This window comes from Purpureocillium lilacinum, assembly GCF_023168085.1.
Source record: "Purpureocillium lilacinum CBS 284.36 DNA, scaffold_2, whole genome shotgun sequence".
NCBI lineage: Eukaryota > Fungi > Ascomycota > Sordariomycetes > Hypocreales > Ophiocordycipitaceae > Purpureocillium > Purpureocillium lilacinum.
Genome location: NW_027072112.1, coordinates 5958680 through 5976009, shown reverse-complemented (window position 1 = coordinate 5976009; position 17330 = coordinate 5958680). Strand labels below are relative to the sequence as shown.

Below are 17330 nucleotides of genomic sequence, written 5' to 3'. Positions count from 1 at the left end.
TGGCTCCTGGCCATCCATATCCCGTCGCCCGTCGCTCCGTCTCTTCCCGGATCAGATAATTGGCAGCACAGTCAGGTCAGGCCACGACCTGGTCCCCAAGCACCGGCACCGCGAGGGCCCTTGCCAGCGCATCAGGTAAACCGACTACTTGGGTGCCTCGCAGCGTCCCGACAAACCCACCAGCCCGGCACCCTTCCACCCGCACACCGTGATGGCCTGCACGATGGCGACTGCAGTCGTCCAGTTTCCCTCCTCCTTCCCATAGGGCGCGCGCGCGGCACTCCCCCGCTTGGAGCCATGCGCCTGGTCCACTCGCGCCGTCCACGTCACACAAGACCGCCCACGCGCACACCACAACCGCCGAGCAGTAGATCAGGCATAATTGCATCAACCGACACGGCCAAGTATCGGCGCTAGGTGGGTAGCGTGCATGGCCAAAGGCACAGGAAAATTCGGGTTAGCAGCGAGGCTGCAGCTCGCCGCGGCTGGCCATGAATGCATTCCGGGCCCAGCCAAAGGAACACTCTGGCGACCACTGCCGGGGCTTGGGCATCGTCAGTTGGGCCGTGACAAGAGTCAGAGCGCTGCCGCCCCGATCGTAAGCGGCGTACAGTGAGGCCGATCGTACTGCACGATCATGATGTCTCGCGGCGTTGGCCAGGACGTGTATGGACTTTAGCGGCCGGACTTGAGTGCACAGAACATCCTCGTCGGGCAGCCTCTTCTCGCCGGTGTTTATTGTTTGGATGTTCCCACGCCCCGACGGAGAGCGATTGAGGAAGGATGGCCAATTGCACCGCTCAATCGGGCAACCGAAACGGTCCGGGCCAGCTAGGCTCGTCCCGCGTCCCCGTTCCCCACAACCCGGCCCCACCTTCACCGTTGCTGGCTCGTTGTGCACCTTGCCCGGCCTGCCAGGACCGGGATGAGAGGAAACCCGTCCCTTAGAGGGCCATCTCCTATTATTTAAAACTTCGGATGCCCTGAAGCAAGCCGATCGAAAGCTTCAACCGTGAATTGGGTCCACGTACTCCTCCAAAATGAAATCGAACCTTGAAGTAGATCAATATCGACCTGCAAGACGTACGCGGGCAACTTAGCAGCTTGCGTGCATAAGGTGACAGCAGCCAGACCCCAACTTGGCAGGGCGATGCGGATGCTGCGTAAACAGGCGTAGCATCCCTTGAGCTCTTCCTTTCTCATTGCAGGAGCCGTTGCCCCGTGTCTTGCTGGCAATGATGCCACCGATGGGTTCAAAATGACACTCACTTCTAGGCGACAACCAAGCTTACGGTGTTCAGATCGAGCCAAAGCTCACAGAGATCCTCTTATATGAACTTGAAGCACTATGCCAACATGCTCGCTATGCTCGATAAACGCAAGTCTCCTAACATCATGCAGAACGTGTAACGCCCAGTGTCGTACGTCATCACGCTGGCATTTTTTCCCCTTTCGCAAGAGTAAGATACGGGCAACCCTTCCAGTCACATGTATTCTGGTGCAATTCTTAGTGTCGGGGCGTTGCTAGTTCTTGATGGGGAGAGGCCGCTCGTACCTGATATACCTCGGTCCCCCACCACGAAAGCCGATTCGACGCGCCGGTATAGACGACAGCAAAGAATATAATAATGCCCGATATTGCCGTCGAGCAGTCCAACGACGCGCTGAGCACAAAGTTGAACTTCTTCCACCACGTCCGCCGGCAGCGCTTGACCAGCAGCCCAAACACCAGGCCGACGAGCGCCCAGCTGCCGTAGTTTGTGCCCGAGGCGGGCGGGATGTAGCCCAGCCCGCCGAGGAAGAGCGGGACGTGCACGCGGCGCAGCCATCTCTTCTGGCGCGGGAACGCGCGGCGCAGAGCGTACGGAGCCACGGGGAGCAAGAAACCCACGAGGAAGAACCACAGGAGCGCGCGGTAGGGCGCACCGGGGGCGAAGAAGCGTCGCGGGCCGAGCGCGCCCCAGACGGTGCTGGTGTTGAAGTGCGTGCGCGAAAAGGGGCAGGTGAAGCCGTTGGGGGCGGAGGCCGTGCAGATGTGCGGGATGTGGTTGAGGGCCCAGTTGAGGACGGAGACTTGCCCGAGGGAGCCGACGACGAGGCCTACGGCTTGAACGAGAAACAGGTGCCGCGGGGGTATCTAGTTTGGGTCAGCCAGCCGCACGAAGGTCGAAAATGCGCCTGTGGAAGTGTGGTTGTTACGTTGCAGTATATGCCCAGCTTAAGGTCCTGCGCAAAGGCGAGCCCCTTGACGCCCGAGATGGATCCCAGTGAAAAGAACCAGATGTTGGCGAGGACCTTGCCCTGCCAGATGTACCCGGCGATGATGCGACAGAAGAGTTCTATCCCAATTTTTGTGTTTGTCGTCGCGTAGACCCATGCGATCTGGAAAGCATCCCTGTCAGCGTGGGAAGCTTTGGAACGGTGCGAGGTTGACTGCATACCGGGACGAAAAAGACGGCGGATACAACGAGTGATAGCAACGCGCCGTACCACCGCAGCTGGACTGGGTAGTACTCGCTTGCGAACATGGCGAAAAACGCTGCGAGCAGGCCTGCGGCTGCGTACCACCAGAGAGGCACCTCGGCGTAATAAGGCGCGCGTCCATCGGCTTTGTTCTCATCCTCACTTTTCACCTCGCCGCCCCGAGAGAAGATGTATTTGACGCTGAACGTGCGTAGCATGCCAGCAATCTCTTGCCGCTTCTCCAGCAGCGTCCACGAAAATAGCGAGGCCGTCGTCGCGAATGCGAGACCAAACTTGTTAAGCGCATACGTCACAGGGAGGCGAATCTTTTGCGGCACAAGCAGCCATACACGTCAGCCAACTGATCAATGCCTGTGCCAGTGCAATATGGGTGCTTACGTCTGAGTACGCTTCGTACTTGGCCGGGTCAAACGTGAAGCCGTCGCCCTTGTTCACGACTCTCGAAACGTTGTACACCTTGGCCGTCCGGTCAAAGATGGAGTTGCTCTGCAGCGGAAGGTATCCCGACAGCCACGTGTTGGAGTAATACAGCGCGGGCGTGACAATGTATATCCAGAAGACGACGGACGCGAGGACGTTGAGGATGGCCCATGTGGGGACCACGAGCGGTGAGCCGATGTACGAGATCTGGCTCCCTGTGCGCGACCAAGTCGTCAGCGAAACATGGTCTTGTCAGGTAGGTGGCCTAGACAAAGGGGGAACGGGGAGAAATGCGACAGGTACTTGCAGTCAAATGTGAGGGGAAGCAGCCCCATCCCGCTTTTCATGCCAAAGACCTGGTTTACAACCGCGTTGCGCGGCGCGATCCAGCATATCCACGTAAAATAGCCCAGCGCAGGAAAGAGCAGGTCAGGAACCCAATACCAGCAGAAGCCAGCCGCGAACGTCCACAAGAAGAACCTGTACCGCGACGCCTTCCACGCATGCCTGTACCAGACTTATCAGCACGCCACAGCCCCAACGAGACCAAATAACAACGACGACGTACTCGGATGGAGCTTGCTTGCCGGGGGAGCCGTGCAGCGCCGAGTTAAGCGCCGTGTTGCCCAGCACGCCCGGCCACAGGAGCTCCGGCGGCTCGACAACGAGCGACCGCGACATGCCCGCGAGCGCCAAGCCAAACAGGATGGTGGCGATGGTCATGAGCAGTTCGAAGCCCCAGCCTGCCTCGTAGCCGTAAAAGACGCGCTGCTCGGTCAGTACGTCTGCGCTGAGGCGCGTCAAGAAGCTCAGATTTGCAAGGATGTATATCAGTATGTTTTCCTTAACCCCCTTGAGTTAGAAAACGAGTGTTTCGTTTGTCGAGCGATACCGGGGTGCGAAGTATACCTTGTGATTGAACGGCCCCGGGTTTAGACCATGCCTCGTGCCGGCCATTGTGACGCCCCAGTCCGGCACGACGTATTCCCACGCCTTGCCGATGGGGTACGCGAGGAACTGGATCGCAGACTGGGAGAGGCTAATAGACGGGAAGCGGAACGTGTAGAGCGTGTTGACGCCGCTGCCGACGAGACAAAACGCTATGCCGATGGTCCACATGCGCAGTGTAAGGCACGGCATGGTTGGGTCGTCGGATGTCATGTCGACGCCGGCTGCCGAGAGGACATCGCTTGCCAGCGACGGCGGACGAGCTTCCGCCTTATTAGCATGCCGTCAGACTCAAAGTTAGGTTGAGTGTGTACAAACATGTTGATTCTTTGAGGTCCTCATCTTTTGGACTTGGAGCGTCTTGGTGTGTGTGAACATCGACTTCCGCTTGAACCGACTTATCATGAGCATTCAGGACTGCCATGATGCGAAAAGTTTATAGAAACCCAGGCGCCGAGATACAAGATTAAATCACATCGGTCAAGAAAAGCGAGTTTCTGAGTTTCCGAATGTGAAGTTCTAGCAGGGCAGATCGATCTGATAAGATGCGATTAAGCCCACCCACTCCGACACAGTGGAATCCGTCTTGTTAGTGCCGGTGGACCGCACCCGCACGCACAACCGTTTATCCGCCGGCACTGCCACTGCTAGATCGCAAAGGATATCCACCTCCAGTGCCGTCCCATCCGCTTATTACACGACCGAAACACTCCCTACTTGTCCTATCATGTTTAAGTCAAAGCGCCATGAAAAGAGCTCAAGGACCGAGTCCATCGTCAACCCGAATTTGCTACACGTAAGGGCTTGCAGACCCGCTCAAAAATCCACGGGTGCTGCCTGATCTTTACTCGTATGGCAGTATGGTAGTGTAAATCCAAAAGCAAGCCGAACGATGTGAACGCTGCCGTGGCCAGCCCTCGCCATGCGTCGCCATAACCAGCGCGTCTCACGACGCCAAGCCTGCCACGCCCGTCGACCCTGCAGCGCGAGGCGATGTCGAATCTAGGGCGGCGGACCCGCATGCACGCAGGTGAAATGCTGACATCCGCTAACCCGACTCGCTGACGACCTTATTACGCGACGAACCGGGAACTCTGAAGGCTCTAACATGTACGTACGCAAAAGTACGCAACGGAAATCTTTGGAACCGGCCGTGCAAATCCCGCAGCGGACATGGAAGAGCCCCCTTCGGTGAGCTTCCGGTCCAAGACGCCGAGAGTTTGCCGAGAAGTCCGTTCATTGAACTGACGGCAATAACGCTCAAAGTGTGAGTTAATTGGGTTCCCGATGAGAACGAGATTTGGCTGTGGCTTGGGTGGCTGTCACTGCTCCAGGTTCGATGCGTGTTCCGCTTGGCCGTGTCTCTGTCGTGGTATAGACAGTCTCAACGTCATGTCCTTGCCGCCACCTCATCTGCCTCCTACACCAGCACCAAAACTGCCGCAACGATGCGCACACAAGAGTAAGATTGGAGTAGTTTATTCAACACCAAGCATATTGCTTGTCTTCCCTATGTCCCGTCCGGTAATACACACCACACGCACACACACACACAACGCCCAAATCATCGATGCCGCACTCCCCCCACTGCCCCCAAGGTAATCGGGAGAGGCTAGAATGCTTCAAGTCCGGCAGCGCCGCCCACATGCATCTTGTGTTGCTGTTGTTTTTACATGGCTCACACACACCGTCTAGTCTCGCTCTCGTCTAATCGTCGTCCTCGGACCGCTCGTGCTTCTCCTTCTTCTGCTGCGACTCCCACTCGCAAATCTTACACTGGTTGGCCTGCTCCCGGTCGAGCTCGGGGAAGACCAGGTCGAACACTTCGCTGTACCAGCCGACGGCGTGGCCTTCGATGCCCTCCTTGATGTTCTGTATGCATTTGTTAGTGAGCCCATTCTCAAGTCTCAGGTCGCACTCGATGCTCGTCACGTACCTTGGGCAACTCCAGCCAGTCCGACATGTTATCGGCTGGGAAAATGATCGTCTTGCAACCCGCTCTCCTCGCGGCTACCGTCTTTTCCCGCAGGCCGCCGATCCTGAGCACCTTGCCCGTGAGCGTGAGCTCACCAGTCATGGCCACCGTCGGGTTGACCGGGACATCCAGGGCAAGCGACAACAGGGACGTAGCCATCGTGATGCCAGCCGACGGGCCGTCCTTTGACACAGCTCCATCCGGCACGTGCAGGTGCATCTTGGCCTTGTTGAAGAAGTGGTTGTCGGGGAACTGCTTGACCATGAAAGACTTGGCGAAGGAATAGGCAATCGTCGTGGACTCCTTCATCACCGACTTAAGGTTGCCGGTAATCTCCAAGCTCGGGCGTGTGCTCGGCCGCAGGGGAGCCTGCAGAATCGACTCGATGTACATGGCCGCGCCGCCCATCTGCGTCCACGCGAGACCCATAGAGACACCCGGCGGGCTGACCTCGTAGAGGCGATCGGACGTAAACACCGGGGGCCCGATGTAGTCGGTCAGGTTGTCCTTGCCGATCTCGATGTGGACCGTATCCGGAACTTGGAGTGCCTTTCTAGGCTTCTCTGTCGTCTCGGCTTCCGTGGCTTCCGTGGCAGCCTTCTCCTTGCTCTCTTCCACGGGTTCTTCTGCAGCCCTCTCCGCCGCCTCTTCTGCCTTCTTCTCCCCTTCTTCCTTTGCGGACTTGCCCTCCTCCGTCAGGGCCTCCTCTTCTGGCAGGACTTCTTCGCCAAGATCCTGCACGATCTTGAGGGCCGACTTTCGGTAGACCTTTTCGATTTGCTTCTTCAAGTTTCGCACACCCGACTCTCGGCAGTACGACTTGATGAGCTCTTCGATGGCCTCGTCGTTTAGTTGCACATCGGCGTCCTTGAGACCGGCAGCTTCCTTAGCTTGAGGGCCGAGGTATTTGTTGGCGATGGCCTTCTTCTCGTCCGCGACGTAGCCAGAGAGGGTGATCAACTCCATGCGATCCAGCAGAGGCCTGGGGATGGTATCGGTCATGTTGGCTGTGCACACGAACAAGACCTTGGACAGATCGACCGGCACATCCATGTAGTGATCCAGGAAAGAGCTGTTCTGCTCGGGGTCCAGCAGCTCAAGGAGCGCTGACGAAGGGTCGCCTTGGTATCCGCGACCAATCTTGTCGACCTCGTCGATCAAAATCAGCGGGTTCTCCGTCTGGCACTTCTTCAGCGCCTGGATGATACGACCAGGTAACGCACCGACGTACGTCCGCCTGTGGCCCTTGATCTCGGCAACATCGGTCAGGCCACCGACACTGAACCGGTAGTATTGTCGGTTGAGCGCCCTGGCGATGGACTTGCCGATACTCGTCTTTCCGACACCTGGCGGGCCGACGAAGCACAAAATCTTGCCCTCGACAGTTCCTCGCAGCTTGCCAACGGCAATGAACTCCAGGATTCGATCCTTGACGTCTTGCAGGCCGTAGTGATCCTCGTCCAGGACCTTCATAGCGTTCGGGATGCCAAAGTTCTCGGGGCTCCTCTGGCCCCAAGGGATCTGAGTGAGCCAGTCCAGGTAGTTCCTCGTGACGTTGAACTCGGACGCGGCAGTCTCCAGGTGGGCCAGCTTGTTCAGCTCCTCGTCAAAGACCTTGCGAACAGCCTCGGGCATGGCAAGCTTGCCTGCCTTTTCCTTGAACTTCTCGACCAGCTTGTCCTTGCCGTCGGATTCGAGGCCAAGCTCGCGGCGGATGCCCTTCATCTGCTCCATGAGCCAGTACTCACGCTGCCTCTTGCTGATCTTATTCTCCACGTCCTTTGTGATCTTGGACTGCAGCTGAGCATTCATCAGCTCCTTCTTGAGGACAATCAAAGCCTTTTGCATGCGCTCCTCCACGTTCATGCATGAGAGGACCTCCTGGAGCTCCTTTTGCTCTCCGGAAGACACGGCAGCGGCGAAATCGGCAAGCTTGCCGGGTTCAGAGGTAACGTTGCCAGTGGACTGGCTCATGGAAAAGGTGGAGATCTGGTCACGGAAGAGATTGTTCATCGTAGCGACTTCCTTGAAGACGTTGACGATTTCGTTGGTGACGGCGCGGATGACAGGGCTCTTCGGGTCGTAGGGTTCATCGGCGAGATTCTCGACGTTGACCAGACTGACAGGGTATCTCTTGAGGAACGAAGTCGGCTCGTACTTTTCGGCGACCTGGTCGGGCTTCTTCTCGACGGCACCCTCTTCGAAGCTTGCAACGACATCGCCCTTCTTCTCTTGCGAGGCGTCTTCCTCTGCTGCCTTTTGGGGTATCGGCTGAGGCGCATCGGGCTCTGACTTGGCATCGGCCTTCTTGGCGTCCTGGCTGCTGCCCGGCGGCAACAGGCTCGAGAGTCGGATTCGACGGTGGGGGTAGAGGATGGCGGTCAAGGCACCCTCTTGGCCGTGTATCGGGAAGGCACTCGTGATCTGCGCAAAGACGCCCACGTCGTACACGTCGTCGACATTTCGGATGACGTCTTCGTCTTCGTTCTCGTCCTTGAACAGGAAGGCACCGACGTAAGGCTGGCCGCGCTTGATGGACTCGGTGATGGCTGTGGCAACGTCGGGGTCCTTGATGGTGATGGCCTTGTAGAAGCCGGGGAAAAGCGGCCTCCGCGCAATGGGGATGGCAAGGACTTGCGGATACACCTCTGGGACGACGGGCTTTTGCAGAGCTCGCTCCGCCGACTTGCGGCCACGCTTGCCGTCGCCGCCAGAGTTGTCGCCAGACCCGGCACCACCGGCGGCTGAACTGGCGGCGGCCTTTCCATCTGCCGCTTCTGACTTGGCAGAATCAGCAGTGGAGTTCTTGGAGTCTGCGCTCGCCTTTTCCGCCGCGTCCTTCTTCTTGTTGTCGAGGTTCGCCTTGGCTTCCTCCTCGGACAGCGGCTCGGTCGCGGGCTCGACGGAAGAGTCGAAGAAGTCGCCGGGCTTGTCCTTGTTGTCCTTTTCCCTACTCAGCCGCGCGCTCGTGGAAAAGGCCGCGGCGGCCAGCCGGGGGTGCAGCGCGGGTAGTCGGCTGGCGCATCCGAGCCGGCTCTGGGAAGCGGTCGCGAGAGCCCACGTCCTCGGAGCCGTGCGCGGTAGGGTCCTGCTGGCTTGCGCCGCCGAGCGCTCCAGCAGGAGGCGCCCGGTGACACGGGACCGCGGAATCATGGCCGGTCGAGGCTCGCTGCCCCAGAAGCTGCTGGTGGCGGAGCTCGGATGTGTGATGCGTGACGGAACGCCGAAGCTCCGCCGAAGAGCACGACAAATGCGCCTTGACCAGGCAGGCAGGCGCAGGAGGTGCTGTATGAGAGAGTCGGCCTATAGGGACGGCGAAACGGGTTGCGTCGTGGCGGCAATGGGGAGCATCGCCGGTGGGCGGGAGGGTTCGATGATGGGTGGAAAAGATGTGGATGGCGATGGCCTGTCTTACAAATGACGGGACCCGACGGCTCGAACAGGCGGCACCGGCAACGACATCATCCAAAAATCGGAGCACTAGGGGCTCGGGGGCCGCCTAGGAGCTTCCGCCGGCTGATCCCCGGTTGGCCGGTACAGTGGAGGAGTGGCAGATGGACAGGCAGGCTAGTGGCTTCTGCACGACGACCCCGTTTGGCGCATAACCCCGCTCAGGTCCGGCTTCAGCTCGCGATATGCCGAGCGATGTCCACAGATGTTCAAGCATCCCACTTGGCTGCCCCGTGGTGGATGATGGTGCAGACGATGCCTTGTTTAAAACGTTACCGTCTTATTTCTTCCTCTTGCAAGTGAATTTCACGGGTCTAAAATGCGCTTGTTCGCCTGTCTAGGGGACTGCAGTGGAGCGACGCAGCGCTGCACGGCCTGCGGGGAAGGAGCCCGGAGACTTGGAGCGCGCCCTCGAGGGGTCCAGTCCAGTGCCTGAGCTCCCACTACAATTCATGGACTGGAGCCTGAACGACCTCTAGCTGCGCCGTCAAGCTCACTGGGCTGCCGCAGACGCTAGGGCCAGAGGAGCGCCCCAGCGACCTCCATGGCGTCCCAGGCTCCCGTCAAACGATGGAACTCAAAATCCAGACGTTGACGGTAGAGCTGAGGGGGGACCGCTGAAAGCCTGAAACCCAAAAAGTTCACCCACCTTGGTTCTCAACTCACTTCCACTCAACTCATTCTCTGTCCTACCTCATCTTTCAAACAAGCAATCAATCTCCAAGATAGCGGCAAGATCAATTCGCCTTGTCGTTAGCTCTGAAATTGGCTTTTCTCATCATACGGATCTACACGCGACGTCGGCACCTCGGCAGTCCACCATGGCCTCGTCACGAGACAAGGACGAGGTCGCATCCTCCCTCTCCAAGCTCAACATCGACGTAGCAGCCACTAAGAAACCTGCCGCGTCCAAGCAAAAACCAGCAGAGGTCGCCGACTCGTGGGAAGACGAGGAAGACGAGGAGGACTCGCCTTCAGAAGATGCGGCGCCCCGTGCCTCCGGCACCACCACCACCATCACCACCACAGCCGACGACGACCTCGACGACGACGACGACGAACCGGACACGCCCTCCGCATCCCGCACCCGCGTCCCCTCCCCGCCGCCACCCACCCCCATGGACCCGCGGCACACCCCCGTCCCCGACTGGGACTCGTCGGCCTTCCGCGGCGGCGGCGGCATCGGCGCCGACTGGCCCTCCTCCCCGTCGTCCTCCTCGGCCTCGTCCTCGGCGCGGGACCTGCCCCCCTCGCGCCGCCCGGAAAAGACCGACGCCGTGGCCCGCCGCATGATCGCCGCGGGGCTGGGCCTCAAGGCGCCCCGCCAGACGGAGGAGCAAAAGGCCTACCAGCGGTCCATCCGGGAGCAGGAGCGCAAGCGGCGCGAGCAGGAGCGGGAGCAGGAGAAGCGCCGGCAGGAGGAGGTGGAACGGGCCAAGGCCGCCGTGTGGGACGACTGAAGTCGAACTGACGCGGGCCGCGCGCACACACACACTCACACTCTCACACACGCCTTAACGGACCTTTTCCCTCTGAGAACGGAGCAGCGGATCCTTTTTTTTTTTCAACGGTTGCCTGGATTGATGATGGTACCTTTCTAGCATGCATGCAACGCTCCTCGAAAATCATAATGTATCCCGCCTCGCCCACTACGTAGTGTGGCTGGCTCTTCTCGCTTCCCTGATCCCCCGTCTAGCTGTACCAGCACACACTCTCTCTAAGCGCTGTACACCTTCTTGACCGACTCGCGCTCCGTGATGCGCTTGTGCCACGCGACAAAGTTGGGGTACTTCTTGTCGACCTCGTGGTCGGCCCACACATCGGTGAGGAAGCCCTGGACGACGAAATCCCAGGGGATGAAGCACAGGTCGGCGTACGTGCTGCGGTAGTGGGAGAGCGGGCGTGTCAGTCAAGCGCTGGCAACCCGCGGCATGGGGCAGGCTTCGCAGGTAGGGAATCCATGGGGCAGGGGGGGTGTCTAATGGACTTACAACTTCTCGCCAACGAGGTACTGCTTGCCCTCAAGGATCGTGTTCAGCACCTCAAACACACGCACAGTCTGCTCATCATAGCGCTTCTTCGCGCTCGCCACATCCTCGGGGTGGAACTTGCGGAACCAGACCGCCTGGCCAAAGTAAGGGCCCTGGCCGGACATCTGGAAGTGCAGGTACTGCTTCAGCAGCCACTTCTCCGGGCTGGTCGTGAGGGTGAGCTTGTGCTCCTTGTCGTAGCTCTCGACGATGTACTCGACGATGGCGCCCGACTCCCACAGGATGAGGTCGTCGTTGTTGGGGTCCTGGATGGCGGGGAGGCGTCCGTTGGGGTTGATCTTGAGGAAGGACGCCTCCTTGGGGTTCTCGATGGTGATGGCCTCGTAGGGGATGGCGAGCTCCTCGAGGGTGATGAGGACCTTGCGCGGGTTGGGGCCCTGGCCTGTGTGCGCGGAGAGTTAGGGGATTCTGGGGACTGGGCGTTGTGTTGTGCTGGGGGGGAGGGCGTACCGTGGATCCAAACCTTGATGGGCTTCAGTCCAGACATGTTGTCGGTGTTTGTCTTTTCTCTACTATAGGCGGAGTGTATAATGAGCAGTGAGGTAGCGAATCGAATAAACTTCGATTCTGTATATCTATTGAATTTGTGTGATGAATATTGAGTGAGGGCTGTTGTATTAAACAGGCTGCTCCAGGAGACAGCGCAAAGGCTTTATAGCTAGAGCATCCCAAGCATCCCATTCCAGCTTCACCAAGCCAACACAACTAGACTCCTCCACTTCTTTCATCTCCGCTGATCTCTGGCAGGTGTCATGCCACACGCGAGTCCAAGCTCCCCTGAGGGCGCGACAAGCGGTCGCGTCCTGGTGCATTATTAATGGCGTCGACTGATTACCCAAGGAATCCCTCCGTCTTTGCACCTCGCGTCGCGAGATCCGTTGCGCAATCCCACGCCTGCGACGCTGCGACGGTGGTATGCGAAACTCCGCAATTTGTAAGTTGGGGTTCATCCATGGAGTCCCTAGTCAACGAGACGCTTGCGCATTTGCGCGATGAAGCGCGCGGTAGATGACTAAGTTGCGCCGCCTTTGCCGTGTGAGGCATAGCGCTGCCGCCGAGCACCATCCGCTTGGGTTCAGCCGCTGTCCTGTTTGGGTTGCCGTAGGGGCTCCGGGCTGTGTTCGCGCGCGCGAGAGGACATCCGTGGTGCGTATGGGGAGTGGAGGTAGGACGGGTAGTGCATAGACGGATCATGCAATGCGAAGGTTGCGAGGCAACCCCCGTGTTGTGGATATGGCTGCACGAGTTGATACGGATCGCGACGCTGCCGGACGTATCGGAGGTTGCGCCGGAGGACTGTGTGAATCCGGCTCGCCGTGTCGGTTCGGTCAGTGTCAATCGGCGTGCGTCAATCGGTGTGAAAGATTGACACGTTCCAGATTGACACGGCGTGCGCCCTGCCTGCCCGGCGAGGCTGGCGAGTTGCTGACAGAGACGGCCCCTGTCGATGGGCAGACGGCGCGTCGATTCGTCCGGGCCCATCATGGGCTGGCCTGTCTGTAGATGGCCGATTCCTGGGGTATGTGGGCGTCTGCTGTCTTCAGCTTCTCAAGCTCAACCGACATGCTGCCCCCTTCGGACCATCCAGGGTGTTGTTTCGTCCATTGCTCCAACGTTCCAGGCTCGAGCCATGTCCCGTTCAAGCTTCGCCGAGGCGCCGAAAGTAAACACGAGGCAGGGCAATGTAGTACTCGTGACTCCCGGGCTGCGGCTCTGGCCTGTCTTGCCATTCCCCTCCCACCCCATGCTCGCTCCAGGCGAGCATGTCACGCCGGCACACCGACTCGACGAGACGAATCTCAAACGTCGTCAGGGCCGAGAACAACCCCCAGCCATCCGCCTCCATCAGCATCTGCCGCACACCGATCATGGGCATCATGTCCGCCTGCAGCCAGCCATGGAGCCTCGTTTCCTCTGACGCGCCCGCTTCCAACCATCGCTCCCTCTCCAGCCGTTGTGCTTCGATTGTGTAGTCGTTGTCGGCGTCGTTGAAGTCCCTGGTGCACAAATCGGACTTGACACCGAGGACCGTCAAGTGCTTCAGTCCAGGGCTTAGGTGGCTGATCAGGTTCCACGCGTCGCACCACAGGAGAGTCCATCGGAGAGTGCAGACATCGGCATCAAATACGGGGCCCAGTCTGACGCTCAACTTTTCCAACCCGCTCAGGATCTCCTCTATGCCTCTCTTGCGGCAAAAGGCAGCAGCGCCAAGGCATCGCCCACGACAGCGGTTCGGCATAGGGCAACCCTCTGCTGGGACTGGAGTTCCTGGCGAAGGATAAGCCCAAACTTGGGCCTTACCTGCGTTTTGGTCGTGCCAGATACTCCGACAGGACCCGTATCGCCCCGGTTGCTCGAGGACGCTGAGCTCTACCGAGTCCTTTCGCGGCGAGAAAGGGACGGTTTGGAGACGAGGGTCGCCATAGACTCGGATCGCCTCCGCACGAGAGGCTCTGCAGACTGAGAACCAAGGAATATCGCGCCAGGTGCGGCACTCCCAGAATGCTATGCTGCAACCCCGCCGGTTTGTCCAGTCGTGCGGCACGAATGCCATGCGCCCATCATCACGCCGCGTCCACCCCCACGTAGGCCTGATGACACCCCTCAGGGTGTATGGCTCAGACTGTAGGAGGACCTCTCGGAATACCTGGATTTGAAGTTCCGCTGGGAGTCTCGCCAGGTCAAAGGCAGGCGTATTCACGTCCTTTATCTCCTCCGTGCAGTCGCGTACCCGCTCCTTGCGCTGCTCAAGGTAACGCACCGGGGGAATATGCCTCCCTTGGGCTACCTCATTCGGGTCAGTGTCCTTGACGCACGTCCATCTGCACATGTTCAAGGTCTGCCAGTTTCGCCACGCGTGCCTCCATCGCGGTCGCGGATCCTCACTCGACTCGGTGAGTGGGTGGTTGATGCTCGAGATCGACCCGTCAGGGTTTGAGCGAATGTGAGACTCGGCAAAGGCCATGACGGCGTTGTGGTGTTCAGGGGGCTCGTTTGAATCCAAGGGCGTGCTGGAGCTTAAAGCGGCGTGCGATGCTGAAGGCTGGAGGATCCCGTAGTTGAACTTGCAGAAAAGGGGGCTCCCATGCCGAGAATATGTAGTCTCGTGAACATTGAAGATGTAACTCTTGTCCCGCAGACAACGCCAGCGCCACCAGGTAATACATGCACCATCCATCCGTATCATGATGATGCACGCAGCAGATGCCCGAGTTGCAAAGGAAAATCGAGTCTTTCAACAGCACCTCATGAGCTTATTAGCATAGCTGACACGTGGGGTTTCAGGTCATCCACGCGGCAAGGTATTCCTTGCCCCCGCCCGCAACTCGCAAGCCGAGGCCTCCCCCGTCGACCAGCCCATACTCGACATCTAGGTTGAGGGGCAAAACCATGGGCCGCTTGAACATCACTTTGAGGACAAAGGGTGCTTCTGAGTAAATCATCTTGCACCTCATGTCGTCGAACCGTTCGTCGTCCGTGTCGGACGCGGTGAGAAGCTGCTGCGTCGCCACGGCCAGGACATGGTTTCCGTGTGCAATCGTCCCAGGGAACCCAAACAGCATTGCCATGAGCCGCAGCATGTGGATCGGGTTGTAGTCCTTGCACACCGCCGCCCAGTCCCGCGGCGACAAGAGCCCAAGACTGACTTTGTTCCTGCGTATGCCGGTCCACGCAACCCTTGGCTCATCGTTGCTGGCCTCTGCCGGCCTGGACTTTGGCTTTGCGGACGCAGGGAGGTAGGCTAGGATGGTGATGACTTGTTCCATGATGGCGTCACCGTGCCCACGGCTGTCAAACTTGATGACGACGATGCGAATGTCAAACTCCATGCCTCGCTTCACCCGGCGGCCCTTCCGCTCCGGCCCCCCAAAGTACGCCATGACCACGCAGTTGTCTTCCCTCAGGGCGGCAGCATCGCGGGCGATGGTCGGGTCGTGCACCTCGAACGAGTTCTGCGTGTTGACGCACCCAAACGGGAGGACGGGACAGTTCCGGTTCGCGAGCAATAGGCTTAGCATGGGATTCACAAGCGCCGGCAGAAACATGATGCGGTTGTCCCGCCTGGACTTGTCCTTGCCAGGCCCGCCGGCGGCGAGGTCGAACCGTCGCTCGTCTCGGTTCGTCACGCGCAGCTTGGCGATGGCCGTCACCTCGGGGAGCAGGATGTGGACTCCATCGGCGTCGGGCTGTGGCTTCGGCAGCAGTCCCAGGAAGCTATAGATGTACTTGAGGGCCATGAGCGCGATGACGGAGGCGACGTCGAGGGCGCCCAGTCGCGAGATAGGCATTGGCACGTTGAACTTGCTCTCGCCCATGAGGCGGAAGAGCTGCCATAGATGGCGTAGTCTCGAGGCGCCCTTGAAGGTGAGGAAGATGAAGAGGGCAAGCACGACAACGGTTTCGATAATCATGGTGACTGGTGGCGACGATTCAATGTGCGTTGCGATAGATGAGCTGGGGACGACAGCTGGATTGTCGCGGTTGCCAGATGCCAGGATATGAGCTGAAGGATGTTGTGGCGGATGTGTGAGTGACGCTTTACCGCAACGAGACATGAGCTGCATTTACACCTACGCGGCCTGCCAGCTTGGCGGACACTTCGCCTTTCGCATCAAGGCAGCAGCACATCGACAATCTTGACGGTGTCCTTTTTGATTTTTACATGCTGGGGTATATTGAAGCGCATCATAGACAATTGCGGTGTCGGGCGAGGCATCAAGTCCGGGACCTTAGGGCACAACCGGACGCGCATCATATCGCCATTACAACCACAATAGACAGCCTTGTAATGCTTGCCTCGAGCTTCGCTCACTTCTCCTCTGACACATCCCCGACGACCGCACCATTGTGCATCAACACAAGCGCGCTCTCCTCGCCGCCACCCCCCCGCCTCGGCACGACCGCATAGCCCTCCAGCCCGAGCTCCTCGGCGGCCCTATTCCACAGCATCTGCGACACCACGCCGCCCTCGCGCGAGCAGCACATGTACGCCAGCGGCCAGCGGCTCCTCCCCAGCGCGTCCCGCACGCCCTTGGTCGCCGGCCGCTCCGTCGCCAGCACGCCCAGCACGCCGCCGCCCCGCCACCCGGCCGGCGCGCCGACGAAGGCGCCCTCCAGCTCGCGCACGTGCTGGGGGCCGACCTTGTGCCCGCTGCCGGCCTTGCACTGGATGAGCACGCGCATCGGCGGCGGCTGCTGTTGCTGCTGCTTCTGAGACTGCGGCTGCTGCTGGAGCTGCTGTGGTGGACGCGACGGCAGCGTCCACGTGCCGACCAGGTCCACGCCGTGGTCCGACGCCCCGCCGATGCGCCGTAGGTAGAAGCCGTACCGGCGCAGGGCCGCCGCCGCGCTGTACTCGTAGTGCGTGCCGATGTAGACGGTCGACGTTTCGTCAAGCCCAGTGCGCCGCGCGTAGGAGAGGAAGCTGGCGAGGTCTGCGTGGTGAGACGACGGCGCGTCAGGGTATATCAGCTTGGGCTGCGGGACCCCTTTCTGCGGCGATGATGCCGCCGTGCCGGACGACTCACGGCGCGAGCCGTCGCGTGTTGTTGTCCGGCTGGAGAGCAGGCGAGCCGTCCATGGTAGGATGTATCGGCATGGCTGCTGCCGTGCGTGTCGCGGTATGCTACGGCATCTCCGTAGCATTGTTCGCCTGCGCGATGCTCCCTGGCGCGAAGAGGTCCTGGTGGAGTTGTGAGTCTGTGACTGTGAGTGCAAGCCTGCCAGTGAGCTAGTGTGGTGAACAGTGACAAGGAGACGCTGTGAGATATGCATCAAAGCGGGTCTTGTTGCGGGGCGACTCCCGTCCAGGACCAGGCACTCACTCGGCTTAAACTGCCCCACCCCCGCGACGGCCCTTCAACTTTCTGAGTTTCGCCCTCTTCATACTTTTGTTGTCCCGTTTCATCCTCCTCAAATACCAACACACCGGGCCGCTTTTCCTCTCCCAGCCTCTCCCTCGCGCACCACCACCGCATCTCGAACGCGCGCCCTCACCTCCG

At 59.6% G+C, this 17330-nt stretch overlaps 6 protein-coding genes across 6 annotated transcripts; 1 reads left to right on the top strand and 5 right to left on the bottom strand.

Annotated features, from left to right (window-relative positions):
• Positions 1 to 1507: 1507 nt before the first annotated feature.
• Positions 1508 to 4065, bottom strand: PLICBS_003593 (uncharacterized protein; the record flags this gene model as incomplete). The annotated part of the gene is made up of 7 exons (XM_065600250.1): positions 1508 to 2137; positions 2200 to 2382; positions 2442 to 2789; positions 2863 to 3119; positions 3176 to 3411; positions 3473 to 3747; positions 3814 to 4065. The coding sequence occupies 7 exons, from the start codon at positions 4063 to 4065 to the stop codon at positions 1508 to 1510; spliced, it is 2181 nt and encodes a 726-aa protein (XP_065456322.1).
• Positions 4066 to 5559: 1494 nt separating this feature from the next.
• PLICBS_003592 (ATP-dependent Lon protease pim1) lies at positions 5560 to 8980 on the bottom strand (the record flags this gene model as incomplete). The annotated part of the gene is made up of 2 exons (XM_018323347.2): positions 5560 to 5724; positions 5789 to 8980. The coding sequence occupies 2 exons, from the start codon at positions 8978 to 8980 to the stop codon at positions 5560 to 5562; spliced, it is 3357 nt and encodes a 1118-aa protein (XP_018178577.2).
• Positions 8981 to 10098: 1118 nt separating this feature from the next.
• On the top strand, positions 10099 to 10737 carry PLICBS_003591 (uncharacterized protein; the record flags this gene model as incomplete). Its single annotated transcript, XM_018323346.1, has 1 exon — positions 10099 to 10737. The coding sequence occupies one exon, from the start codon at positions 10099 to 10101 to the stop codon at positions 10735 to 10737; it is 639 nt and encodes a 212-aa protein (XP_018178576.1).
• Positions 10738 to 10994: 257 nt separating this feature from the next.
• PLICBS_003590 (glutathione S-transferase, nitrogen catabolite repression regulator) lies at positions 10995 to 11815 on the bottom strand (the record flags this gene model as incomplete). The annotated part of the gene is made up of 3 exons (XM_018323345.2): positions 10995 to 11157; positions 11269 to 11710; positions 11779 to 11815. 3 exons carry the CDS (start codon positions 11813 to 11815, stop codon positions 10995 to 10997), a joined length of 642 nt encoding a protein of 213 aa, XP_018178575.2.
• Positions 11816 to 14609: 2794 nt separating this feature from the next.
• PLICBS_003589 (uncharacterized protein) lies at positions 14610 to 15740 on the bottom strand (the record flags this gene model as incomplete). The annotated part of the gene is made up of 1 exon (XM_018323343.2): positions 14610 to 15740. The coding sequence occupies one exon, from the start codon at positions 15738 to 15740 to the stop codon at positions 14610 to 14612; it is 1131 nt and encodes a 376-aa protein (XP_018178573.2).
• Positions 15741 to 16137: 397 nt separating this feature from the next.
• Positions 16138 to 16927, bottom strand: PLICBS_003588 (uncharacterized protein; the record flags this gene model as incomplete). The annotated part of the gene is made up of 2 exons (XM_065600249.1): positions 16138 to 16753; positions 16857 to 16927. The coding sequence occupies 2 exons, from the start codon at positions 16925 to 16927 to the stop codon at positions 16138 to 16140; spliced, it is 687 nt and encodes a 228-aa protein (XP_065456321.1).
• Positions 16928 to 17330: the final 403 nt, after the last annotated feature.